Below are 27,340 nucleotides of genomic sequence, written 5' to 3' on the forward strand. Positions count from 1 at the left end.
GGAATGAGGAAAACCTCTACAACGATCAACTGCCTGGCGTCACTCTTCTGATTCATTCTTGGCCAGTCTGGGCTGTCGGTAATATCTGCTTGTTGAGTACTGCAATTGGTAGAAAGGGCAAAAGGAGCTAGGATAATGAATCGTCAATCATGACATTAGAAATATTTTCTTGTCTTCTTGGCCTGTTTTAATAACCTTTTCATCTGGACAAAACGACGGTTTTATTCTAGTTAGACTGTCTGCTACTCTCGTTCCAAAAAAGCAACGAGGCTTCGAGCCGAGCTGCACCATAGATTGACGAGCTATCCAATGACTCCCCTGCATACTTCCTCGCGGCCTCCATACGGGACAATGCTGTTTCGATCGTCGGTAACCTCGTACCATGCTCCTCGGCGATCCTCACAGCGTGTCCGGCATCCTTGGCCGCCAGGGACACTGCGAAGCCAGGGGGTGTACCCAGGGGTGGCGCGTATGCGCCCGTTGTCATCCGCTTAGAGTAGCTCTCGATAACGGGCCCGTACATGTCCCTGATGAACTGCTCCATTTGGCGGGTACCGAGCCCGGTTTTCTCGGCAAAGACTTGCGCTTCGGCGGTCAACTCCTGAAAGCCAATGACAAAGATATTTCTGTTGCAGAGAGATGTGATTAGTAGTTTTGAGTAATCTCAGACTGATATGATCCAACGGCGGCGAATGATAAGGCATGATGCTCACCCTGATATCTTTAGCAAGCTTGATTTACGGACGTCTTCTCCCATATCTATTATGCTTTTCCCCATGACATCGACCACAAACGGCCTCAGCTTTTCAGTAGCAGTGGAGGGACCGGCCATGGCAAAGATGAGGTGACCAGCGGCCGCCATTGGGCTAGCTCCGAAGACGGGGGACGCGACGAATGTAGCGCCTACTTTAGCAAGACGTTCGGAGCACCTCGCCGCCGTATCTGGATGGACTGTTGATGTATCAACCCATATCTTGCCTTCGAGTATGGCGCTGCTCCAAGTATCGAGAGCCTTCGATACAAGACTGTCCAGGACCTCATCGTTTGAGATCTGTGATGGTCAATACGCAAATACGAAAATGCTACAAAACCACAAGAATGCTTTGAAACTACCATTGTGAATATGACGGATGACTTGAGGACCAAAGTCTCGAAGTCTCGTTCAGGAAGTCCCCCGGCTTCCCGCAGAGATTCACCTCGCGAGAGCGTTCGGTTGCTGTACCGAAGAGGCGGTAGACCCTTCGAAGCGAGGTGTTTCTGAAGATTCAGTGCCATGCCAATTCCCATTGACCCCAGGCCAAACTAGAGTCACCTGTGAGTGAACAAGGGAATGATGTTAAGAGTAGGGGAAGTAATACCCAGCCAAAATTCTCCTGTGTAGCCATGATTCTCTTGGCGTCTATTTGACGGCGATACAATTAGTGTTGACTTGGTGTAGGATATAGTCGGCAGTAAACCCCTTTGGAAGATTGAAACGATTCGGGAAATTCGGGATGTCACAGACTACTCCAGGTGACAATTCAAGTGCCTCTTGAAAGTGTAGATATACAGTTCGAGATAAGTGGTGGTTGCGGCGGAGCTCCGCAGCAACCCTAGTCTGGGGCAGCGGCCTACTCGCCGCGCGCTAGTCGGAACACCCTTACTCATAAGCCATACCACCAGCCGAGATGACCTCCTCGAGCACCGTTGTCATGAAGGACCCCATCGCCCAAACAGGTCTTCCCTTCCAGAATTGTAATACGGTTTCCATAAAGCGTACCTCGCTCGCCTCCGACGCCATGCCTAATGCGGTAGACTCCCGAACCGAGAGGCGCCGAGTTTGGCCATGGAGGTCCTCTTGTCGCTGCAAGACTTCAAGGATGGAATTAAAGACGATGGTAGAAGCCTCAAACCGAGTGCGGACGGTCGGCTGGGTACCTGCCTTCCGTCGTATCTCTCCTGTTGCCCATCGAAGTAATCTCCATATTGCCAGGAGGATCTTGTATGTAGCCACCGTCGCCCACGGCGCTTCTCGCAACGGATCTTGTCTCTCGATGCTCGTCACACTTGACAGGACGTCCATCAAGTCATCAAGGAAGACCAACATCCCGTCATCGCCGGAGTTGTATCTGAGTAGGTTTTGCAACGATCTGCGAGCTCCAACTTGAAGTCCCATGGTGAGATGTGTCGCGGTGGTGAGGCCAGCAACGACGCTATTCTCCACGATACCACCAATCAGAAGATCATCGGGTTTGCAGAGCGCGAGCTTGACAGATAGCGCAATACGCTCAGCAAAGTTCAAGATGTGCCAGTTCGAGCTATCCGCCGCGGCGATTTGCGTTGTGATGATCTCGGAAACGTATCGTAAGGCTGCACTGACCTGTCTGTTTTGAGATTGAGTGAGGATGTGGTACGCATTTGGGTCGGCCAAAGCCGGTGGGAGTTGGTAGTAGCACCGGGTAAAATCCCTGACGAGGGAATCGAGACTGCTAAGGACGAAGAGTGTTGCCATCGGCGAAGCCCGCAGCGCCGCTAACAGTTGCGGACTCGGTGTGTCCGTCATCAATGATTGCATGGCAAGGTTTAGTGATTTTGTTGTTGGGCAAGTCATGCCAGGCGTGTCGTGAGACCGGGTGAGTCCGACAGTTCGGGGTTCGTCTCCGAGCCGTTGGGCCCATGCTAACGATGTGTCCGCTTCCCATAATGATGAAGCAAGGGGCAGCTCCCAATCGAGCTCGGTGGGAGTGGTAAGCGGGCGAATATTGCAAGGGGAGAAAATATGAAAGTCGAGGAACAGCAGAGTGTACATGGATAGCTTCATGGACTCTGACTCAACATATGACATCCAGTGATCGTGTAGTGTCTGTTCTTCTGAATCTCTGAACCTGGATGTCGACTGAAAAACGTTTTGACGTAGAAGACCGAGGTCTCGGGCGGCCTATCCAGGTCAGGTTAATGAGAAAACCAGCCAGTACCTATTAATATGGACAACTCACGTCTACAATCCATCGCAACATCTTCTTTGATTTGTCGAAGTCAGATGCATTGCCACTAAAGGCCCCATAGATGATATGCAGGAGCCATGCTTGCATAACCCATGTCCTGCGGATTTCTCTCCAGTCCGCCTCAACCTGGCATAAGTTAGCATAATACCAATAAGGTCAATGCTTGATTGATATCGGAGTTCAGACTTACGGTTCGCCAAAGTTCATCATGGCCATGTTTCCATAGTGTTTGGCTCTTCCGCGTTAAGGATGCCGTTTCCACTTCAGACACATTCCTGGAAGCATATAGCATGCCAATTGAGACGAAAATCTGCTTCGATAACTTGGGTAGCTCATTTCCTAGGCTTTGCCGATGCACAAGTGGGAATGATGGATGGAAACTCTCGAAATACGTTGATTCGTAAGTTTCTGTTCCGCTCGTCATAATCCTGAAGGAACAGTCAGTGAGGAAATGAGGACCTTTTCTTTTCATAACCTACTCCGTCACTAGAAGCTCCTCCGGGTCAGGCACTTCTGTGGCTTCTGGTGGGCTATTTGGGTAGATGGTGTCATCTCCAACTCCAGCGGCAATGCCTTCCTGAGAAGTTGAATAGGGCGAATCATCCTGGTCGTCTGGTGAAAGAGCAGTTTCTTCAAAGGCCGGCGCCGGTTGCTCCGCTCCATTCTGAATACCGGTGACCGTCAAGACACGACTAAATGTGCCTTTACATCTTTCGGCGTGCCGCTTGCACACATCCTTCCTAGTGAATCTAGCTTTGCAATTTTCGCATCTGAACGGCCTACGGCTATCGCTACCATGTCCTGGCGAAAATGAGCTTTGCAACTTTGAAAGTTCGGGGCTGACACATACTTGAGCGTTTATGTCGTTCCAAGTTTTCCTTTGTCGGTTCTTAGTCACCATTATCTAGGGAAGATTGATTGGTACCTACGTTTCTCGTAAATGTCTGCGTGCACTCTGTGCAGGTGAAGGGGCGCGAACTCATCATGGGCGCAATGCTGCTTTTGATGTTCGGGTGGACGTTGAGGGCCCCGGTGAATAGAGAAGTAGCTAAAGGGGTGATGGGCCCGTGCGTCTATGCTTAACAATTCGTCTTGTTGCATACTACAGTTGAGGGTCTGCCTATTGGCATACTCCTCTAGACTCCTACGCCACAAAGGCGAGAGCGAATACAATTCAAATAACGCTGGAACTTTGTTTCATAAACACTTTAAATTGTAAGATTTTCCATTTCGTATGATGAAACACTTCATGAATTGTTATCGATCTCACAGACTCTACAACCAGAGAGTTGTCAGTTTTGAGTCTAGATTCTCAGCCACGTGCAAATGAGGCGGGCAAAATCTCAGTTCCCCATAAATAGAAGTTTTCAATCATGAACGCATTTAGTGTTGAGGAACACATCACATGAATTATATTTCAATGAGCGGCTCAGCGATCAAGGTGTGAAAATTCGTCATGATGTACTTTGCCAATGGTTGGATTGAATACCTACGGTTACTACTAAGTCTTTGCAACCTGTTTGGGTTTCATTCGAACGAAAATACTAAGGTAGGTAACGAAGGCAAATCAATTTTCGTCTTTGGGAAGAAGAAAATATGACAAAGAAAAGCTTTAGGCTCGTCGAGAGCTGTTTCAAATATCCAATCACATCTCAAGCTTGATGTTCTTGTCAATAGCACCCGACTCAAACGACCGAATCATAACCCCAGTAGCCGTATCATTCCACGCAGTTGTTTCTCCTTGTACAAATCCGCTGCTTGTGCAGTAATCCATGATTCTTCCTGCGGTTCTTGCGATTTCCTGGCTATAGTTTGGGAGTATCTTGTCAGTCAAAGTCGTTTGCCTAAGTTGAGGCGCTTACCAAGTTGACTGGTGCAGAGATTCCTTGTTCTTCCTCCATCCGAGAATGAAAGTTTCACCATTTGAGCGACAGAAACCTGTCACCTCCTTTTCCTTAACAACGCACTTGTTGTCATCTTGGTTTGCAAGCCACTGAATGCACCAGGCGGCGTTCTCAATCTGGTAGAGTAAAATTAAATGGAGACTGTCAGCTAGATGAATTGTCTTGTGAAATACTCCAATAGAGTTGATAGATATAAAGACATACCGGTGCCATATTTGTGGGGAAGCTATTGCATCGAACGGTGTTGATATCAATGATCTTGCCACTTTCAGAAGTCTTGGACTTGAGGAAAACTTTGTCGCGCTTATTCAATTGACTTCTATTGGAGTCCTCAGACCAAGAAGTATTGTGAGGGGTAGTAGATTGCCAGTCTGATGCGGAGAGTCGCATGTTAGCGGATAATTCAGCACTTTTCTTAGTCCCATAGCACAAAGTCAGACGAAGTGATGGGCAGGTTGAAAATCACACCGATGATGTTCCGAGCTCTGATTGAAGCTTCGGCTGCTTCTTTAGCAGACATGTGCTGGGCCGCGGGGTTGTTGATAATATCATCAGCCCATTGCTCGAAGGTAAAAGGCGCGGGTGAGCGTGGCGGACTAGGTGATCGAACATCAGTCGGAGCCGAAGCTATCAAAGGAGCAGTTGCCAGGGCACAGATTGCAATTCTGAGTAGAAGGAGCATCTTGAATAATTCTAGATGACGAGATGACCATGGTTTGTCGATATGGAAAAGGAAGCTGTAGTGGTGGAATCGCAATCAACTGCTGAGATCTATCTATATTCAGAAGGGGCAGAAGTCTATTTCATAGAGATGGTAGACCGACTTGATTACATGAGACAAATTCTGGATGTCGCTTTTGCTTTGACTATTGATTGACCGCATTGGGACCACAGGGTTCGTTGTGGTACTACGGTACCAAGATGCCCGCTCCCTTGCTCCCTTGGATCTTTATTCTCTTCTGCCCTGCGGGCCAAAGCATGTTTTGTTAGGAGGGTTCGACACAGAGCCTCCTTTCGATTGAATCAAGCAGAAGTTGAAAGCCTTACCCCTTAATGGCGCCAAATGACGTACAGGCCCAGGGCCATTCCGTAAGCTGGGTGAAATTGAAATCGCCCTCGCCTCTGGACATCGATATCGTCAAGAATCACCTGATCTCTCAGAGCAATTCAGGTAGCTTTATCGTACCTACGAGAAGAGAGCAAGTACGGTTCAAAATGAAGATCTGACACTGAGATGCCTTTAACATCTTGACGAGCTGAGATCGTCCAGCTCGGCGCCCTTCGGCCTGCCAGGAAATTGATCGTTTCACTAGTAGATACATGGTACGGCTAGCAGGGCTACTCATGTTCAATCCATGCGACTCAACTTGTTTCTTTTGACTATTCAGGACTGAACTCATAGAATTGACAACCCCTAATTCGCTCAATATCAATGTCTCCTTCTTCAAAGTGTGATGTTGCGATCCTCGCGAATCTTCAACTCGAATGTCACCGCTGCCACGGCCCCACCTACCCCACTCGCTCCGGCGATCAAACGGCCGCTCATCAATATCCCTGCCCGTCCGCCGTTTCAGGAGTCTCGGCCGCACCCTCCGATCTTGCACCAATCAGACGGCCACTCATCCCCCGTCAGGGGCACCCCGCCACGACACGGCGAGTCAAAAAACCCAATTCAATACCTTACATGGGGGAGCTACCTCCCCCGATCCGGAGCTTGCTGTCCTCTTTTCCGCGCCAATCTTTCCTCCTTCTCTCCGAAGCTTGCTTCTTTTTAAGCTTCTTTTTCACCCCCACCACTACTCACTTGACAAGTGCAGATCGCATAGCATAGGGCGCTTCTTGTTTTCACAATCACCCTCATCATGTCTCTGAAGACTCTCTTGCCGTTGCTCGCGCTCACTGGCGCGGGCATGGGTTGGCAGCACAAGACCGAAACCGAAGCCCGTGATGCCCTCAAGGCGAATGAGCATAGCCTAGTAGCATGTAAGTTGAACCAGTCTCACGAGACCCTCCCCCTCCCTCTCCCACTTTACCTCTCTCCGACATCACGCTGACGCCATGTACAGTTATTGAGGTAAGCCGAGTCTCTAGTCCTTGACTTGATGTCCTTGCGAAAATCCCACCAAGTCCGACGCTGCCGCCACATGCTAGCAAAGCGCTGACCGTACCAAAGCCCTCAACGTACGACACTCCGCACCTCTACTGCAACATTGGTTAACATAAACAACAGCGATGCCAGCACAGCCCTCGAAAAGCACTGGTCCGCCGTCGAAGACGCCGTCCCGACCGCCCTTTCAATAGACTGCTCGACGTCGGCCTCGCTCTGCGCCGACCTCGACGTCGCTTCCTACCCCGCCATCCGCCTCTACCGCCAAGACGGCACGAAGCACCACTACCGCGGCCCCAGAAAGGCCTCTGAGTAGGTTACCACCAACCCTCCCTCACCTCGTCACAGAGAGCGGCCTTCAGCTAAGCAGCGCTTGTCTCTCTTTCCAGAATTACTGCTTTTGTCCGCCGCATGCTTCGCCCCGCCGTTGTCCCTCTGGACAACAAGGCCGCAAAATCCTTCAACAAGGACGACGACGTGGTGTTGATTGCGCACATGGCTGAGTCCGAGACCAGCCTGCGCGAGCGCTTCGCCGAGATGGCCGAGCGCTACCGCGACCGCTACGCCTTTGGGCTGACGACGATTGATGAGGCGCCCGGGCGAATTGCGTGCTATAACAACGCCGACGGGGCGTTCCACATGACGTCTGAGCTGGACGAGGTCGACTCGATGGAGAAGATGCTGAAAAAGTGCGCGTCGCAACTCGTCCCGCGGTTAACGAGGAGAAATGAGGCCGAGTATTTGAGCGTCAGTTGGCACCCCCTTGCAGTCTTGCTGAGGTTTCTCATGTTACGTCCAAGAGGCAAACTACTAACGTATGGAATGTTCACAGTCCGGCAAATCGTTGACCTACTTCTTCTCGACGGTCGAAGAGAACCTGGACTCTTGGACATCGGCCGTGAAGCCCATGGCGAAGCAGTACCATGAGTACATTACCTTCGTGACGGTCGACCTCGGCGAGTACCCCGATATGCCGTCGCTCTTTGGCCTGCCGGCGGATGCCACCGAGGGCGTGGCTGTCTATAACCCGGCCGTGGGCTTGGCGTTCCCGTTCAAGGGCGAGAAGATCACGGTAGATGCGGTCGCGCAGCACATCGCGGATATCTCTGAGGGCAACGCCGACGCCTGGCAAGTGGGCGAGCCGACTGCGGATGAGGAGATTGTGGAGCAGGTCATGGAGGAGGTCCCGGTGAAGGGGGGAGACGGTCCCAAGGGAGAGACCGAGGAGGCCAGGGAGGCAACCAAGAAGACTGGGGAAGAGAATGTTGAGATCCACGACGAACTCTAGGCAAGGAACCTGACCATGGTTGTGCGCTGTTCACACTGAACAATTGTTTCCGGGGTCCCGATCACTGGACCGATAGTAGGACAACATCCAAGGCATCCTGGAAACAGCGTCTTTGGCCCTCGTTACTGATACGAAGAGAAACGAAGATACCAAAGCAAGCCGGCTTGTAGGCTGCATGAAGCTGAGATCATCATCCAAACCCCCAGATTTGTGATTCTCGACTTTGGAGGAAGAACAATCGCCTCGAAGCCACAGCAACAAACTCGGCTGTGTATAACAAAGGAGAGAAGAAATCCCGAAAAGGGAATAGCTAGCAAAGAGGGCAGGGTGGGCAGCAGAGACCATCTCCCTTTTCCATTGCTCCGAGCCCTCTGGGCTTAACGAATTTTATACCATTTCGAGCGCAATAGACGCCCTTATATAGAAACAGACATCGAATTGATATAATTGCTTCGCGGAGCCGGGCACCGCTCCGTCGTTACCATTTCTATTCCCAAGCAACTAACAATGGATCAGATTGTTAGTGAAAGCTGCTTCGGCGGCGACGGACTATGCCCCGCCAGCCAGCTCTCGTGGTGCCTAAGGTAACCTCGAACCTGCATCGCGCGCGCATCGCGGAGGCAAAGGACCGGAATGGGGCGGGACCTGCTTTGCCTGTGCCTGTTCCCCAACACCAGAGCACGTTACGCAGACATCATTGGCCATTGCGAAGCCGGATGAAGCTCCGTCAAGGGGGTCTACCAGACGTTTGAACAGAACGTGCATGGCACTTTGTTCGTTCCTGTTCCAATCAGCGACTCTGGAAATTCGTATAGTGACCCAAAGACCACTGTTTCTCACTAATCCCGTATCAAGATTCGACTTAGCCCGAGACCTTGCCTTTCTCTATCTCGCGGAGGCGGGCTCTCCCTCCGCTGCCTGCCGCCTCCGCCCTCAACTGAGTCAACTGAGTCAACTCAGCTATTTCCTCGGGACACATAGTCCCCCTCCCGGACTCCAGAGAGGCTCGGAGCGAGCTCCGGGGGTTCACTGAGCCAATGGCCCAATTAGCCGCTCGTCCGCGGAGGCGGAGGAGGCCCCGTCTTGATCCCCAAACTGAGACACTAGAGAGACTCCTCTCGCGGAGGCGGGCATTTCCTCCGACGCCGCCATCCCAAATATCAGACTTCAAGCGTATAACTTTCTCTGCTTAATCGGGACTATAAACCCTCTCTGGTCCCCCCCATTCTTATACTTGAGTCACATGACGCAAGTTTTCCCAACTTCACGTCTACATCTCGAATCTAAATGCTGATATACCACTAGGCGGGTCATTCGAGGCCAGTCAACTCCTACTTTTTGGGAATTGAGAGGAAGGTCTTTGAAGCAGCAGCAGCAGCAGCCGCAGTTTGTCCTTCTACAAGTCAAGGCGGCAGTAAGAATAGTCCCTGAATAGAATACCCAGTGACTATGCTCTCGCCAGACCACGTTGTCTTACGATCCAAGGTCCTCTCCATCGTATCTTGCATTCGATTGACCTGAACGACAAGAGGATGCAAATTCACTTGAGCAGAGCCCATCTGCCGCCGAACAGAATATCGCCACCAAAGCCCAAGAGAAAGACATTGATACAACCACCTTCTCCATCAAGTATCCAAACCCCGAGCTCAACCCGCATTAGACTGAATTCCTTCCTTCTTGGCATCTTCCAAATCGCTAGCTTTAGATAAGGTCTTTTTTATCTAAAAACAAAAGCCCCGCGATCGTCAGATTGCTGTGCCGCAAATCCTTCGACGCCCGAAGACTCCTTCAGCTCGCTTACTCGAGACTCGAGGGGTTGGCAACGTTTGGAGCTTTCGTGTAGGCCAGAGGTGGGGGGGTTTTGAGAACCGACTATTGCACTCGTCGCCTTGATCAAATCCCCGCATCTTGCCAGCTCAAGACAGAGTGGTAACTCAAGACACAACGAATCCTATCGGTGAATGACTCCAGAATAGGAATGTAGATAGCAGCCTCTCTCACCCTCGCCTTGAACCTCCCAGCAGAAATGCCACATACTTTTGAATGGCAAATCTACATAAAAGATCACCAAAGTACCAAAGAAGCACGTCAATTCCAGAAACAAAGTTGCCATAATACCAAACAGAAGCCGACTCCCTTCTCCAAACCCCCCCATAAAACAAAATGCAACTCAAATCTCTCTTCGCCCTCGCCCTCGCCGCCACCATCACGGCAGCAGCCGCCACCCCAGGCGGAATCGAAACCACCCTCGACAAGCGCGCTCCCACAAAGGCAGAGTGCTGCTGCTGCTACGGCGGCCCCTCGGTCGGCTGCGCCGCGGACCTCAACTGCGCGGGCTATACGCCCAGCATCGGCGTCTGCCTTGACACGCGGTGCCCGTTCAAATAAGGAAAGTGCGGCTCGCAACCGGGGGGGAGGAGGGGGGAGGAGAGAACCTTGTAGTTCTCACAGTGGAATACGGAATCAGCGTGGAAGGGGAAAAAGCATAACTCTGGGAAGAGAGCTCCCTCCGTAGGCCTTATGGGGTCATGGGGCGGTAGATGTGTATGCCGCCACAATGGGGTCTACTTCACTGTGTCGTTTCGTTCCTCCCGACACACGAAACCATTCTAATGGGGAAACCTGGTATCAAGAGTGAATTCTTGAGTCTTGGAGGGGCAAATTCGATGGCCCTTGTTTCCGACTTGATATCTCTTCAATAGCGTTATCAATGAAAGATACCTAGTAAAACACTCTTTATACCGAGGTGGCTTATCACTGTGGGTTGCATCCATGCTGTGGCATGTAATATGGCACATCCGGCAGTAGCTTTTTTGCCTTGTCCTCGGTATTTGTACCAGGCGTCATCTTGCATGCGGCATCGTTCTGTCGCTTGCCCTGCACGTTCGTCTCACCTCGTCAACTGCATTGCCAGCTCCTAGCAACAAAACAAAGCCAACGACCACACTTTTTTTTTTTCAAGATCGAACCGGACATTTCTTTCCCCGTCCGCTCTCCTCAGCAAAGTAAATAGGACAGGATTGTAATGTCGGATAGTTGCATGGCTGACGCAGAGGAAGTCGGCGCAAGGTAACTTGGCCCGACTGCGATAATGCGATATTTGGGGGGGGCGGTTGCTCTCGGGAACTTTGGCCTCATCCTCATCCGCTCCCAAAGTCGCCCTTCGTATTACCCAAATAATGTATGTATCGCCATGTGCCCTTCAGACTTCGTTCAAATCATTAAGGCGCAGACTGAATAGACGTCCGAGTCTGTAGACTGCAGCCATTTTTACACATTTTCTTTTAGCGACATCTACTCCCGAAATCCATCATAGCCGAGTAGATTCACGTCAGGAGCTTTACCAAGAAGAGAAAATGGCAGTAGCCCAAGGCCTGGATATACACCATCAGTGTTCAAAGATGACAAAATTATACCTTCGAGCTTCTCGAGAATTTCGTGGGCGAATGCTTTCAGCATGCGAATAGCCTCGAGGGGTAGGCCTGGTGGTGTCGCACGTAGGAGACAGACGGAGACAATACACGGTAGGGGTATGTGAACGAGGATTTGTCCACGGCAGTATGCATTAAAAAAGACGTTTCGCGATTATTTTTTCGTGTATGTCTCCTTCTCTCCCCCAAGTCCATGACCGGGGGGCTCGCGTACAAACATATCCAAAGGTAGGTATCCCTAACCTGACGGACGTAAAAATGGATCTTCCTATTGCCTCGACCCCGAATTTCGGCCCCTCCAATGATATAATCTCTAATGGTATGTTTCCTCTAATTCCCGGTAAATCGCTCGCTAATCGCAAGTTTTCCGGCGTTCGAAATCGCCGGTCGAAAGTAGGCAGTGTAGACTGTCAAGTCTCTGTGGGTCTCCAAATCTTGCAGGCCGATGATGAGCTAGGTTCACAATGCTTGCGGCTCAGCAGCGGCTGCTTCGTCTCGACATCTTTGGCACATGCACCATCCGCCGAGACTTCCCTTTGCCCAAGCCCTTCGTTGATCGACGGGCATTGTCACGTCGCAGTAGTGGTTCAAGACCTCTTCACCGGCCTTGAGTCCTCCTGGAACGCCGCCCACAACCTTTGTCTTTCGCGCCCAGAGTGTCATCTGTCCTCCCCAATCCCATGTGACGTTCGGATTGCAGTCATGGTTGGCTAAGCACCAAAGGGGGTGTACCGCAGCGACATCGGGTCGACCATCGCGCGGGTTCTTACGGGCCGATGCCGTACCGCGGAATTTGCTGTAGAGGGTATTCAGAACCCACAAATCGTGCTCTTGAATAGTACTATATATGTCGACGTCCATCTTTTCGAGGATGTGGAAGGGTGTCTCGATGTTGTACTTGAACGAGAATGGCAGCGTCCATTCCGGCGGCGGATTCGCACTTGGTGAGATCTCGATATCGTTCGATGCTGAAGGCACAAAGTCACCCCAGATGTACTTGATCTGCGTCACATCCAAGGGGTGTATTTCCTGGTGGTTGGACATGGCCAAAACACGCGCAAGAAGCAGCAGGTGCAGTGTCTCGTCGGCTTCTGAAGCCTCGGGGTCCTTGGCGATGGCGTCGACGTCCTTTTCGCATACAGCAGGGTGGTAAAGTTCTTGCGCCATATCATGACAGTGTTGGCTACAGAAGACTGTGTCGTAACATTCGTCGCAGCTGACAGCGGCCGGCTCACTACCCAATGGTGGCAGTTCCGCACTACACGCATCACAGACTGGTTCTTTGAGGCGGTTGTTGGCGGTCAAAAGCGAATATTCTTCCAAGACGGCCTCTCCTGGCGCAATATCTTGCGTCGCAAAGAGGCCCAGCTGATTGCATGTGGGTATGATATCGTAGTCGTCCATATCGCTGGCTGCCTCCAAAAGGACTGGTAGTTTAGATACTTGAACCGCACACTTGGGTGCAGACTTTGACAGTTCGGCGTTCAGAAACTCGAGGGACTCGGGAGCAAAACGGTCAGGCTCGTATGTGTTCCAGGGGTAGACTTCCCTCCGAACAAGCCCCCATTCCGGAAGAACGTTGACATTAAAGTCGTCCCTGCGACATCTCCGGCTTGCCACATGCTTGATGTACCCCATCGTTTGAAGTAACTCATCGTTCTCGGGAGCGATCAGCAGGCCCCGGTCGCAAAACTCGTACGCACTCTTCAGGCATCCGCACAACAGAAGACTGAGGGCAAGGATCTGAAATGCGCGAACAGAGGATAGCTTGGCCACATGAGCGACGAGGCTTTCTTGGTCTCTGGCCTCTTCTGTCAGATAGTCGCTTCCGAGCTTCGACAGAATCCCATGGTCCAAGACCATAGGCACAGGGTCCAGAGGGCGGGATCCGAGAGCCTCGACGGCTTGCTCATGATACTCGGAGCCCTCGTGGAGGACATCGTCGGTTAAAAGAAGGGCTTTGTAAGCATCGCCGGCGGCCAAGTCGGGGTAGCCCAATTCAGAGTGGACAACGGCACGTTCGAGGTAAGTGATCAAGTCGTATGGATTTTCGACCAAGGTTTCTGTGAGATGTCGGCGACGCTCAAGTAGACTTTCTGAGCGCCGAGTGTTTTCATCCTCCAAGGGCGACTCATTGCCCGTGGTTGTGGTGCTTGCTGTCGACATGGTGAAGATAAGGAAGCTAGTAGCAAAGCGCTTGGGACAGCACTGTTCGGGCTAGCATTCGACAAGGTGCAGGCAGGGTTGCTGATAAAAAAACAAAAAAAAACAAAGGGAAACAAGGCAAAGGAAGAAAGATGCCGCCCAGGTATCGAGATCGAAAATTGATGCAAGTGACACTGACGTCAGTGAGGAGAATAACGATCCTGGTATTGCTGGGCCCAAGGTCCAAGTTGAGCGGACGTGTTGTGGTACCTTAAGGGAACACCGTCTCGGGAACGGAACGGTGAGATGAACTTGAACCCTAGGAGGAAAAAGCCCGGCACACGGCTGCGCGCGGTAGTGTCTCGAGGTCTTTTTTTTTCTCTTTTTTCTTTTTTTTTCCCAATTGTTTTATTTTTTTTCGATTGAGAGAGAGAGGGGGTTGGTAAGGAGAACAGGGGCAAGCCCACAACTGGTCAGACCACTTTGTGGCAACCCTGACCGGGCTGTATCCGTTGAAAGTCGTTGAGTTAAGGAGTAAAGAAAAAGGCCGGGGAAAATGGATTTGAAGAAATGGGGGAATCGAGAGTAGGTTTGAAGGGGGGAAAGAGCCGATGAAGGAAAAGAGATGAAAATGAGATGTCAGGACTGGAGGGAAGAAGGCGTCCTTATTCGTCAATCAGACGGAAATGAAGGTGAGGTGATGGTGTTGGTCTGGCGGGTGATGGCGCGCCCTGATGCCTCTCTCGTTTTAGTCGTGATTGATCCTGTGCTGCTCTTCTCTCTGATTCTCCTCGATTGGCGTGTGTTGCCTGTCTTGACAGTTGTAGCCGGAGGTGACTAGCCCGCTTCGTTTAGCTCGGTCCCAGCAAGACGGAGACCCTATTTTTGGCTGATGAGCGGTCCGTCCAAGTATGCCGTTTTAATAGGGGGCAAGAAGATGGAAATTAAACACAGACGCAAGTCGTTGTCGACCTTGAGCTTGAAAAGGAAGGGGAGGAAATTTGCAACTCATCAATTGGATATTGGCGACGGATTGGGGTCCGTTGGTGCGTGGTGTCAAGTGGGGGGTTCTGGACTGGACCCTTGAAAACTGGAACTTCAGGGTCCTTCGCGTGGAGGGGTAAAACTGCCCTGCCTGCCCTGGACTTTGTGACTTGCGGACCAAGTGGTGTACACCCGGCACGTCTTGACGTTGAACCGCCAGGCGCAACGGCGTGACTGGCTGAGAGAGCATCGGACACCCATGCTGTGTCCTCCAAGGGGTAGGCAACGTAAGGTAGGTTGCGACCCTTGATTTGCCTGGGAGTCCGTGGTCTATGGTTCCTGGTAAGATGACCCTTCGATGGACGGTTGAGACGGGGCAGTGGCAGTGAAAACATGGTTTCGTACCACTTGGCTTTGCAACTCAGCAACAAGGGACTTGACCCTGTCAGCCTCACGTACCACGCGCTTGTCCGAGCTCTCATCCCGTGGATACTGGGGATTGAGACTTGTCGCGAATTGGCTTGGGATCTGGGAACCCTCTCCAAGAAACCGCATGTCTAGTGACGTCAGGGTCCAGTCTCCCCGTTGCTTTCATCCCGTCATTTCCGTTTTGACTTTTTTGCCTTTTATGGGTTCTCGTTTCTTCCGCATTAACCTTTCTCTCCTCGTAACAATTCACATGCCGGCGCATTCCTATATAGTCACCTAGGTATTCGTGCCTTGTTCATACTGATACAATCCCGGTTACGCGAAATAGACGCGGCCGATGGAGCGTTTGCCGCCCGTTGGGCCGATCGATACCTCGAGGATCTGTCCAGTTGCCTGCCTTTCTGTACGAATGCTGGAAAGGGGCCTCCATTTTTAGTTTTATTTTACCGCAGGGCCGGAGTTATTCCTGTCCTTTGTTTCTTCGGCGAGTCCTTGCCAGTGCCTGATCGCCATCTGGGGCAGCAAGGGATAGCTGGAGCAGCAGGGCAAAACGCAGAATGAGGCTTACTTGCAAGGGCCCTGGCACCCTACCTGGCACTGGGTCGCCCCGAGGATACTGCCTTCCCGTCCCATTCGTGATTAGGGGTCCAATTGATTGACACTTTTCGTCGCATCTACTGCAACCCAGTCTCCACCGTTTGTCGCTCGATATCAACCGTGGGATTGTCGTATTTACATAGGTAGTATATCAAACATGGGAATAGCTCCGCGTGCTCCGGCCTGTCGCGGCGAACGAACCAACAGCATGCGCCGTCAAGTATGGATTGGCGCCCTGGAGCACACCGTCGACGTGAAGCATGTCCACTTCCTGCAGCGCGCTGCCGTAAATCGGACGCCTCTAACACATGCATCGGTGATTGCGTGGTCTTGGTTGTAGCTCCCCCCACGGAGCGTCACGCCTGTAATTTTGCTGAACTGCAGCCGGACCGTTTGTGGATGATGATATCGCGGGATTCCGTTTCAGAAAACGGCGCTTCACTTCAAGCGCTGCGACCCGCCAACACCCCTCCTTTTTTTGGTGTCCGAGTCAACATTATGACGACAGCGTCCCCGCAGTAGCTAGACCAGGTTTCTGCTGAACCCCCGTCCGCCCGACGGTTCGTGATGGTTCCCTTGAATTGGAGATGGACGACCCCCGAGTCAGTTCGTCGCAGTGACGTCATTGTCGAGATGCATCGATGCCCGGCGCAACATCCTGATGCACCGTCAAGCTTGCACCGGTTGTGATCGTTTAATGAATCGAGTTTATCAGCCACCTGGTGATGGTTCTTGTCCGGCCATGCAGGGGTCTATCAAACGCACCACGAACAATGACGCATTCCGGGCTTGTTCATGTAAAGATTCGTAAGAGATGTCAAGTTCTGCCAAAATGAATCAAATGCTATTGCTGACGTGAGTGATATTGTAGCAGAGAGGTGACGAGGCTTTTGAGGCAGCGACCTATAGACATGTCACTCATCAGCCTTTGTAGGTACCTGTGTCGGCACTGGCGATATTGAGACAGACATGCAGAGACCAATGGTGGATACCAAAATATGTCGTCAATTTGGCATAACAGATTGTGTTTTGGGTAGCGAATAGCAGAGAGGTATGCGGATGCTGCCAACTCGGCCAGAACCAAGGCTGCGATTTCGTGCGTTTAGGGTAATTGAGAATGTACTGAGAATCATGCATTTGCCGGTGGCCCGCGACCTCTAGGACTGCTGTCCTTTGACGTGGAAATAGCATAGAAGAGTTGGTTTTGATATTGGATTCGGCCGGTAGTTCGCAGGAGGCGCGCCGGTTCGGGCCAGTGGTCTAGGCGTCTTCCCCAGACTCGCTGGCACATGCCGAAGGCTGGGAGCGCAATAGCAACGTGGGAGTTACAACGTGGGTAAATCGGTGGTCTCGTCCGTTGAGGTGTATCATGGTGTCGATCCCACGCCCAACCGGAGGCAGGCGGTTTTTCTGATGACTGTCAGCAGTGCCGCGGTGCATCCGACGAACCAGCAGAAGGGCGATTGGCTGGATGGACAGGTGCGGAGTTGTCTCTGGAAGCGGTGCCAGTCTTGTCTGTTCTGAGGTATCTGCAGCAAATGAATTTGGATCAGCAACTCTTGTCAGGCGAGTAAGAGTCTTGAGCATTGGGTCGACCACAATCGTACAACCGTAGGCGCAGCCGTGACCTGGAGTTGACGTTGTCTGCGTCGGAAGCAAATGAGCAAGTTGATAGCTGGCATGCTTCTTGGATAGGTATGTGGTCGCGCTGCACTTGGGTCCAGTGCCTTAGCAGTGCTTGAAGTGGTCGAGGAGGGGCATGTGGGCGGGCCATTAGCTCCTGGAGCGTTTCCTCCGGCAGGTTGTTGGAGTGTGAGAAGCGATCATGCCTGGCGCTGGCTCTTTATGGGCTGACAGATATTCGCAATGATGCTCACAGTCTGAAATGCCCAACCCTGGCCGACTTTGTCGAGTTTTTCAAATAAAGACAGCTGTGTTTGGCAAATTGAAATTAACAATAATATAATGGAGGTTGTGGCATCGGCTCCTGCCATTTAATCTGGGCTCCTTCCTTACTAGATGGCAGGCAGGGACCTCCGACTAGTCGATGCTTCACTCCGGGCAAGTGCTGCTCCAGCTGAGAACGGAAGGCTCCTACCTACCTTAACTCAGTTCACATCAGATTCGGCAGGAACGCTGAGACCAGCAACGTGGAACGGCAGGAAGGCAGAAAGGATGCTGTTGGTTCAGGTTCCTTCCACCCCATGGTTCTTGGTGCTCAGGCTAAATCCCTCTTTCCGCTCTCCCCTCCATTGCGCTTCAACTTCGCCGTTTCTTATCGAAATTCATAGATCCCACAGAATGCTCACTTATCTTACAAAATGCACCCGAGCGAGCAAGTTTAAGGTAGATGCTTCAATGCTCTAGCTCTGAGGCAGCAGCGCTGCTTCCCGGCCGCCGGACAGCTCGGTCAGGGGCCGTGAGCCGTCGTGGCCATCCTTCTTCTGCCGGGTCTTCAAGCCATGCTCTGAGGTTCACGACTCGGTTCACCACACAATCTTCCCGCCAAGCTTGTTCTACTTTCAGTCATCGCATCACCCTAAATCCTCCAGCCACCAGCCACCCGACACGCCAACTCGATCTACAACAGTAGTGCTGCATCAGCGCTATGCCGGACAATGAGTGTCCATTTCCGGAACTGCAATCGTTCCTTGACCTTCAAGAGCAGCACAGCTGCTTCGCTACAGTTAGCTTTGCGGACAAATCATTAATCATCACTCAGACTGACTCTTCTGATTGCACCCAGCTTTGTGGCCTTCAATACTGTTCATCTATCCATCGTCAAGCATGAAGCCTATTATGTATATCGAGCGCCACCACCAACGTTATCTGGCGAGTCAACAGCTCAAAGCTGTCAAAATATCCCTATCGGAAGTCCGCACTCTACGGCAAGGTAGATCAGCAATGAAGCCAGGGAAGGCATTCAAGATACAGATTACCACATCACAGCCGCTTTACTGGAAACATGGCAACCCCACCATTTTACACAGGACACGCACCTACGTAAGGTAAGGTAGTGAGGTACCGCAGCGGTGCTCTGGTCAAGGCCCGACTTGCCTTTTGCCCGCCGTTATCGATCACGAATCCATGGTGAAACGGTGCAAATTTGCCTGCAGCCCGCATACATCCGCCCGCCCTCGTCCTACGCTATCTCACATGAGATTATTACCACCAACCATCAAGCACCAACCACCCGCTCCTCATTGACCTTTAGACCAAACAAATCGTTTGGATTGCAGGACCCAAGCTTCAAAGCACAGCCGGCAGGGAATAATTGGGTCGAGCCACACTCTCAATTGCGGCCTGCCCAAGCTGCTGGACTGAGGTGAGGTGCTCTTTGTGTCTTTCGACTTCCAATCTCTAAGGTGTACGAATACGTACCTTACCTTCCTGTGTGAGCTGCACTTTCTGCCCCGATTAAAAAATAAAAATAAAAATAAAAAAAGGTGACACAGATACAAAATATTCAATCATCTGCCCCGCTATCGGTTTTTGGGTCTATTTTTTGTTTTTATTTAATTTTTTGGCCCTTTGACATCTGGAAACATCCATGACCCATCCCGCCGCTTGATTCTTAGACCGACGCTACTCATCTCCTCGGTCCTTATTACGTCCCACCCGTGTTCCCGTGTGCAGATTGGAAGACGGCCCTCTCAAAGCTTCCATCTTCGTCTCAACCTCTAACTTTCAACCAACCAAACGCACCACGCAAGCATATCTGCCCAGCCCAGAAAAACGTAATACATCCCGCAGCAAGAAGCCGGAGTTTGCGCACACCTTCTCCAATTTCGGACCGCCCCTCATTCTGCACCGACAGCAGACCGTTTTCCTTCACATCCTCCTCTTCGCCCCCCTTCACAACGTAAACCTCGCTTCCGACATCACACTTCTCCGCCCCCCGCCTTGCGCCTTCCACCAACCTACCTCCAGCTTACTTTACCCCACCATGAGCAACAAACAGCCAAACCTCTTCGCCTACCCGTCGGTTGACGAACTCGCGCCCGCCCTGCGATCCTACGTCATCCAAGCACAAAATGCAGGTCTGAATCGTCACGGTGCCTTCAAGGTCGCCGTCTCTGGCGGCTCTCTGCCCAAGACTTTGGCTCAGGCACTGCTCACACCCTCCACCGGTCCCGAAGACCAGGTTCACTTTGGAAAGTGGGAAATCTTCTTCGCCGACGAGCGCGCCGTTCCCCTCGACCACGAGGACTCCAACTATGCTCTCCTTAAGAGCCAGCTGCTCGACAAGATCCCCGAGGACCTCGGTGCCCCGACCGTCCACCCCATTGACACCACTTATCTGAACGACACCCAGGAGCTGGCCGATCAGTACGAAAAGACTCTCGTCACTAGCTTTGCTAGCCGCGACAGCGTACGTCTCCCCATCTTCGACTTGCTACTCCTCGGCTCCGGTCCCGACGGACACACCTGCAGTCTGTTCCCCGGCCACGAACTGCTGCGCGAGACGACTGCCTGGGTCGCTCCCATCGAGGACTCCCCCAAGCCCCCGCCCAAGCGCATCACTCTCACTCTTCCCGTCGTGAACCACGGCGTCAAGATTGCCTTTGTCGCCACTGGTGGCGGCAAGAAGGAGATCATGAAGAGGATCTTTGAGCACGGCGATGGACTTCCTTGCGCCCTGGTCAACGAGGGCGCAGGTGACCGCGTCAGCTGGTTCGTCGATAACGCTGCCGTCGAAGGCGTCAGCTTCCCCCGCCGTTCGTTCTTGTAAACACCAAGAACTGTGGCGGGGAGAGACGGTGGATAGATCTGATGTGGAGGGCGATTGCGAAATAAAAGAACAACCATTGCTCGTTCCAGATAGACAGAGACTCAACGAACGGCACATCTCTCAAAGGGATGGAAATTACGAAGGAAAAAAAAAGGACTGTACCGACAATCGTGGGCTTGATTGTAAGCTTGACCGCGAGCTTCAGAGACCTGGTGTCCATGCCAAGTCTACCTCGTCTTGGGTTGCCCCCGGAACTCTTTCCCACACCACCCCTTTTCAGGATTTGCTATCTGTTCGCTGGGCCTCGAACTTTTGATATCCACTCACGTCAGACTTTATGATTTCACGATACAAAGGAACGAGACGAGAGACTTTGGGAGGGAAACTTTGCCAGACGGATCGGCTACAATTTCTCATTTGCCGTGACGCACAAATGTCGGTAGATAGCTCGACGGGTCTCCTCTCCCACGAAGGAGAAGGGGACAAGCAAATGCAAAAAAGACATATATCCCCATCAAACGAGTAATCGATTGTATCGTGATTTGGTACCATTCTCAGTCCTCTCTCCATTTTCAAGCATGTGGGAGGGTGGTGGCGAGCAATGCCTCTGTTTGTTTGCCTTCCTTCCCTGCATCCCGCATTAAAGTCGCGTCTGCCTGCGTCTGCCTTGGTAATAGGACGCCACATTACCTCACCCCGCCGATGACGATCCATGTAGGGCTGAGGAAATGATTTCTCTCCATTCATGCACTGCTGACGTGGGGGAAGATGAGAGAGAAGGGTAGAGATCTTCCCCTCAGGCCCTCGCCGAGCCTGTCTACCCAAACTCTCGGGCCGAGTAAGGTATGTGAGAAGGAAAGCCCCCGTGCCTCACCTTCTGGGAATAAAAAGTTCGAAGAGAAAGAAGCCCAAGAAATACAGGTTCCACAGCTCTGATCTGTCACCAGCCGGAAGATGCCCGTCTAGGTCGACGGGTCAAGTCAAACTGGTTGTGGAGCAGTTACTGGACAACGACAACAACAAATGTTTGAATGAATGTGCATGCAGTCTATTCGATGACAGGCTACGAGTTCGGGTCCCAGCATCAGTACCGAGAGGTATAGTCCCCCCCGGGTAAACTCTTTTTTTGTAACGACTTTTAGATGATGCAATTCACCCCCATATAAGTTACTCGTCTCCGTCTTCTACCGTCCTGGGGAGTCACCCTAATGCACACCAAAGACTCGTGCTGGGTGTATTTCTTTTTTGCTCCGCATCTTGGAGACTTGTATTCTCACGGGGAGAGGAGGGGAGGTTCTCCTACGCCATTCTCTCTTTTGCCCGTTGTCTGGTGCGCCTTCACTTTTGATGTTTCGCGTACCTCTCGCTTGCTACTTCCTCCTCCATCCTCGACGAGAAGTGAGGGCTAGCATAACGGAGCAGAAATAGGAGGGTTTGGATGCCCGCTTCATGATTTCTGTGAACAAGAAAGACATGCAAAGACGCCATGGCATCTTGATGAGCCCCTCTGTGTGCGTATACTTGGAAATTGTTTCTCGATGGTCGCGTTGGTCTGACCGACCACCTCACTGAGCCGTGGGAGTCTCCCGCGGCTGGTCGTTTGGGTATAACTTTAATAGAGCATGAGTTCAGAGAAACAAGCCGGAGAACTCGCCCTTTGACCCTACATGATGGGGACCCGTTCTGAGTCTCATCATCGGGCTCGTGTTCCTCTATACAACGGGGCCATGAAGTTGAAGAAGTAGCAGTTGAAGATGAGGGTAGTGAAGACGGGCTGGTGGACCCTTTTATATATTCCACAAGTGCACGACGAGATAAAATGAATTGGACAAGTTACACTCTCTGTCTTATTCTACCACTGCAATGGTTGGTCACGAAGAAGGACAGACAGTGGCATAGATCAGCCTACTCACCAACACACGAACTGGGCGCGTCTAAGAAGCATTCAAAACAGCTAGCAGATTCTACCGCCTAGAGTATCCCCAAGAGACTTGGCCGGAGATTCATGATGTTGTAGAGGTCTATATTATTAGCTCGTGGCATCTTGTTTAGCAGACAGACTTTTTCCTAAGTAGTTTATAGACTTTGAAATCTATGTAATAATATTACCCTTCTCTGTCCTCTTTCTCTCACTCAGAATATCTTTTAGTGAGAATGCACTATACACGGGTCTTGGTGTGAGAAGAGGAGAGTATCTATCACACTAGAACACCACCCTCATACTGGGCTCATCAGTTCAGACAGCCAACTAGCGAGCTGGCTAGAAACCAGCGGCATCATCGCCCGTCTGCTTCTCACCCGCCCAGAAACAAGCGACCAAGGACCACGGCAGCCGGCTGGGCTTATCTTCCTAGAATTAGATCCTAAATACCTCTAGAAATCAGACTTACATGAAGTACGAGCAAGTCTTTCAATAGCTTCGTCTTCGCACATGCCTAACCAGCTACCTTATCCGGCCCAGTAATAATGGTACCGAGATGCAAAAGCCATATAAGTCACCGAGAGTGGAAGAGGAAGAGGAGGAGGGCACAATCGCAAATAAATACACTATGGCAAGAAAGCAAACTTTGCATCCCCTATTCCTAACGGCGCTCTGTCCTGTTCTTCAGTCCCGACCTCAAGCCGCAGCTGTTTTCCTATAACCCCTATTCTTCACGCGGAAGTGCAAGGCCATTCTCTGATTTCGGAGATCAAGTCTTGAATTCCAGCGGGGCCTCCGTATGAGGTATTATTTGTACACGGAATATGGATGCGCTTCCAAGCCGGCCCATCCCTTACCTCACACAGGAGAGGGATATCTAGCCGGTACAGAGGTCGAAAACCCCGTACCTCTCCGTGAAGTTGACACTACAACAAAACTTATTCCACGAGTACATATACTACACCAGATCGCAAATCGACACCTCGCAGTGAAACTTCCACCCCAAGGGGGAAACAACCTCTCCCTCAACCCCTCTCCCTCACGCCTTTACTTCTTCCCCAAAGCCTTCTCCTTGATAAAAAACGTGCTCCCAAAAGCAAGCACAAGCAACGTCGCCATGGGCACCATGGCCCCCAACGTCGCAACCTGATAACTCGCCCTCACCTCCCCAGCAACAGCGGGCGGCAGCTCCCGGATGTAATCCAAACTCTCCCTAACCCTCTCTTCCACCCGCCTCGCCTCGTCTCCGTCCCTCAGCCGCGCAGCCAGCTGCGTCCGCAGCACCTGCTGCAGCACGGACGAGCACACACTAATCCCGATGCTCGACCCCAGGCTCCGGAACAGGTACGAGCACGCCACCACCACCGCGGAATCCCGGGACGCGGCGTTGGCGAGCAGCGCCACCAGCGTTGTCGTGATGCCCGCGCCGCCGCCGAGAGCGAGCAGCGCCATGCCGCCTACCACGCCCGCCGAGGACCGGTAGTATAGCGCCGTGACCGTGGGCGCTACCGCTACGACCATGAGGCCGTAGGCCAGCACCGTGAGGGTGTAATACCGGCCTTTCCGCTTCATAAAGTAGCCGGAGCTGACGCTCGCCGTCACGGAGGTGATCATGGCCGGCACGAGCGCGGCGCCCGCGAGGGTGGCCGAGGCGCCCTGCACGGCCTGGAAGAAGAGCGGGATGAAGAAGATGGAGGCGATGTGGCCCGCGATGCCGAAGAAGTTTGCGAGGTAGCACGCGAAGAGGGAGCGGTCAAAGATGATGTGGCCCGGCGCAAAGGGGTGCGATGCGACGCGCATCTCAACGTAGACGAAGACGGAGAACAGGACGGGCGTGGCGGCCAGCGCGGCGACGGTAAGCTTGCTCGACCACCCGTTGTTGGAACCCGAATCCAGGCCCACGAGCAGGGCCACTACGGCGGCGACGAGGGTAGCGGCGCCGAGGAAGTCGATGCGCCTCACCTTTTCGCGCCAGTGCGCGTGGTCCGTCTTGGGAACGTCGAGCACAAAGTACACCGCCAAAAACGCGAGCACGCACAGCGGGACTTGCCCCGTAAAGGACCAGCGCCAGCCGACTGAGTCTGCGAGGAGGCCGCCCAAGGGCGCGCCGGTGGAGGTGCCGGCGGCGAAGATGATGTTGAGGTACCCTTGCCAGACGCCGCGGTCGCGGAGCGGGACGATGTCGCTGAGGAGGATGGCAACGACGCTGTTCATGCCGCCGCCACCGATGCCGGCTACGGCGCGGGCGACGCAGAGCTGGGTGAAGGACTGGGCAAGGCCGCAGCCCAGGGAGCCGAGCGCGAAGATTGTGTAGGCGAAGAGGAGGCATTCTTTGCGGCCAAAGATGTCGCTGAGTTTGCCGTAGAGGGGTTGGAAGCTGGTCAAAGTGATGTAGTAGCTGCGGGCATCATGTTAATACCTTGATCTCCATCATCTTTTGACATCACATGCGAGGCCGGATGGAATGACCGCCTCTGACGATGAGGGAGGGCGCGTCACTCACGATGTCGCGAGCCAGCTCGTATAATTTAGCGCATGAAGCTCGCTCCCAATCTTGGCGTATGTCGCCACGGTGAGCAGCTGGTCAACAGCGCAGAGATAGATCTAGAAAAACGCCAGTTAGTCCCTGCCGATTTCTGACGGGTCGACATGAGCCGCTGCCCGGAGGCCTTGCGCCGAGGAAGAGCCCGGGCTGAAGTGGAACCTACGCCGATGCCGACGGCCGGAAGAAGAAAGTGCATCTTCTTGGCCATCTCCGGGTTGCCGTCCCGATTTTCATCGGCGTCGGTGGCGGCTGTAGCGGCCGCTGCGCCGTTCAGCTGACTGCCGGTGTCGACGGTGCCGTTGCCGTTGCCGTTGCCGTTGCCGTTGACATTGGCCGCCTCCGAGTCGGAGGTGCGCAGTAGCGGCGACGTCTCCGTCGGAACGGAGGTGCCATTGACGGAGCCGGTCATCTTTGCTGAAACGAAATAACGGCCGAAACTAGTGGTGCTGCTGTGCTTTGGTTGATGGAAATTACTCGCGAGACTTCGGCTGTCTTCCCCCCCTTTTTGCCAAAACGTTGAAATTGCTGCAAAAACAAGAGAGACATTACCAATTGCCGGTCCTATATGAAGTCAATCGATTTTCCCTATCTCTCCCCCGCTATCTCTCCGACTTTCGCATTGCGGCCGACGAGGATTGCTAATCTGCCTCCTGCATACAGTTAAGCTCCGTTTCTGTCGGTGTCCTCATCGGATGCTTGCCCGCCCGATAAGCCCAGGCCGTGCCTTATCGCCTCTGACGACACTCCCGCAGTGAAGCACGTGATCGTAAAAGTCTCTTCAAGAGTGGAGACTGAAGAGCGTTTTGGCTTAAATTGTCTCCCATCCTGAGTCCTAGAAACAAAAGTCAAGACAGCAATAGAGATGTTGGTCTGAACCCTAGTTCGTGATTTGACTTGGATCCGGGTCGTACTGGAAAAGAAACTTTCTGCAATCAAGTTCTCGATGCGAAACCCTCATCGCCAACGGGCAGCCAAAGAAACAAGAATGCGAAGACACGGCCACCGGGGCCAGACTTTGACGGAACCAGGGTTGTTAGCCGGTAAGGTGGAAATGTAACGGCGTCGGAGATCAAATCGGCGTGGTGTGCTTGGCAACCCGTTCACCCGCTTCATTGCTTCCAAAATCCATAACCTCGTAGGGGAAAAACTCCTCACATCGCCCGGCCTTCGACCGAATCGTCCCGAGCTTCCCGGACACCAACTGACCAGTCACCTCGTTGATCAGATCAATCGGCCGGCAAAGTAGGCAAGGTAAGCAGGGCTAGAGCGAACAATGAACCCCAATGTGAGGGTGTGACCGAGGGAGCTCACCATGATGTGGAATGGGGACGGATCGAATCTCATCTTAAAAATCCTGCCGGTGTGAAACAAACCGTCGCGTCTCTGCTCCATCCTTCCACAAAGGCTGCCCCAAAAATCATTTTAATGTTAATCTATATTGTCCGCAATGCGGGTTCCCGCAAGAACGTAACCTGCATGCTGCGATGCGAACCATTCGAGGGCGGGCTAGACTTGGACCAACAGGAACAAGGCCTTTGTCGTTGGTCCGCTGCAATGCGTCCTTTTTCGTGCCAAGCCCGCGGACGTCGCTCCTCAATCAAACGGCCGCTTGTCTCCTTCGAATCGAATACCTAATGGCTTAGGAAGTACTTTGGACCAGCGTCGTCGATTCTCATCTGCTGTACCACATCTGTGAATAGGTTCCAGTCGATGTCGTCTCACGATCCAAGACCTCTCCTCACGAATGTAAGCTTTCAATAGTCAAAAGGTCAACAACGGATGGGAGAGTGGTACGCAGTGTGACCATGGCGCATCAGACCCCTTATGTCGTCCCAACTTTGTGCGTCTGCAAGACGGGAGACTGGAGTTGGACAATTTGTCGTCATCGCCCTCTGGCTTTCAAGGGGGGGCACAGGCCACAGGGGAAGCCCGGCGGAGGCACGGCACCCCTCGGTCTGAAGTGCTTGCAAGGTCATCCCAGAGGCAGGCGTGTGAGACTCGGATGACCGAGGAACTCAAAATGGCTCAAACCTGCTGTTCCTGCGAGCGACAAGGGCATTGCGCTGTGATGTGTAGGTACTCATGTAGGGTTCCTTCCGGGGCACTGCTCCGGTAATAAAGCCAGTTTTGCAGCCGCAGGATAATCTTTCGACACCAGGCGCAGCTTTCAGGGGGTTTGATCCGATGTTCATCAGACTTCGATTTCACGTCCTCTTTGCTAAACAGATCCCTCGTCCGGGGGGGACACGGGCAGCGCGGGCTCCTGGGCTTAG

The 27,340-nt window shown here is 52.5% G+C and overlaps 6 protein-coding genes across 6 annotated transcripts; 2 read left to right on the top strand and 4 right to left on the bottom strand.

Annotated features, from left to right (window-relative positions):
* Positions 1-226: 226 nt before the first annotated feature.
* Positions 227-862, bottom strand: N0V96_007834 (uncharacterized protein; the record flags this gene model as incomplete). Its single annotated transcript, XM_053196463.2, has 2 exons — positions 227-626; positions 714-862. 2 exons carry the CDS (start codon positions 860-862, stop codon positions 227-229), a joined length of 549 nt encoding a protein of 182 aa, XP_053046114.2.
* A 777-nt stretch (positions 863-1,639) lies between these two features.
* Positions 1,640-2,554, bottom strand: N0V96_007835 (uncharacterized protein; the record flags this gene model as incomplete). Its single annotated transcript, XM_053196464.2, has 1 exon — positions 1,640-2,554. The coding sequence occupies one exon, from the start codon at positions 2,552-2,554 to the stop codon at positions 1,640-1,642; it is 915 nt and encodes a 304-aa protein (XP_053046115.2).
* Positions 2,555-6,750: 4,196 nt separating this feature from the next.
* Positions 6,751-8,283, top strand: N0V96_007836 (uncharacterized protein; the record flags this gene model as incomplete). Its single annotated transcript, XM_065758143.1, has 6 exons — positions 6,751-6,871; positions 6,955-6,962; positions 7,062-7,069; positions 7,119-7,307; positions 7,385-7,742; positions 7,828-8,283. The coding sequence occupies 6 exons, from the start codon at positions 6,751-6,753 to the stop codon at positions 8,281-8,283; spliced, it is 1,140 nt and encodes a 379-aa protein (XP_065613285.1).
* A 3,890-nt stretch (positions 8,284-12,173) lies between these two features.
* On the bottom strand, positions 12,174-13,880 carry N0V96_007837 (uncharacterized protein; the record flags this gene model as incomplete). The annotated part of the gene is made up of 1 exon (XM_053196466.2): positions 12,174-13,880. The coding sequence occupies one exon, from the start codon at positions 13,878-13,880 to the stop codon at positions 12,174-12,176; it is 1,707 nt and encodes a 568-aa protein (XP_053046117.2).
* Positions 13,881-19,815: 5,935 nt separating this feature from the next.
* On the top strand, positions 19,816-20,601 carry SOL1 (suppressor of los1-1; the record flags this gene model as incomplete). Its single annotated transcript, XM_053196467.2, has 1 exon — positions 19,816-20,601. The coding sequence occupies one exon, from the start codon at positions 19,816-19,818 to the stop codon at positions 20,599-20,601; it is 786 nt and encodes a 261-aa protein (XP_053046118.1).
* A 2,968-nt stretch (positions 20,602-23,569) lies between these two features.
* Positions 23,570-25,476, bottom strand: N0V96_007839 (uncharacterized protein; the record flags this gene model as incomplete). The annotated part of the gene is made up of 3 exons (XM_053196468.2): positions 23,570-24,920; positions 25,026-25,126; positions 25,231-25,476. The coding sequence occupies 3 exons, from the start codon at positions 25,474-25,476 to the stop codon at positions 23,570-23,572; spliced, it is 1,698 nt and encodes a 565-aa protein (XP_053046119.2).
* Between the last annotated feature and the right edge of the window lie 1,864 nt (positions 25,477-27,340).

The sequence above is a fragment of the Colletotrichum fioriniae genome (assembly GCF_027942845.1).
Source record: "Colletotrichum fioriniae strain IMI 355084 chromosome Unknown scaffold_9, whole genome shotgun sequence".
Lineage (NCBI taxonomy): Eukaryota > Fungi > Ascomycota > Sordariomycetes > Glomerellales > Glomerellaceae > Colletotrichum > Colletotrichum fioriniae.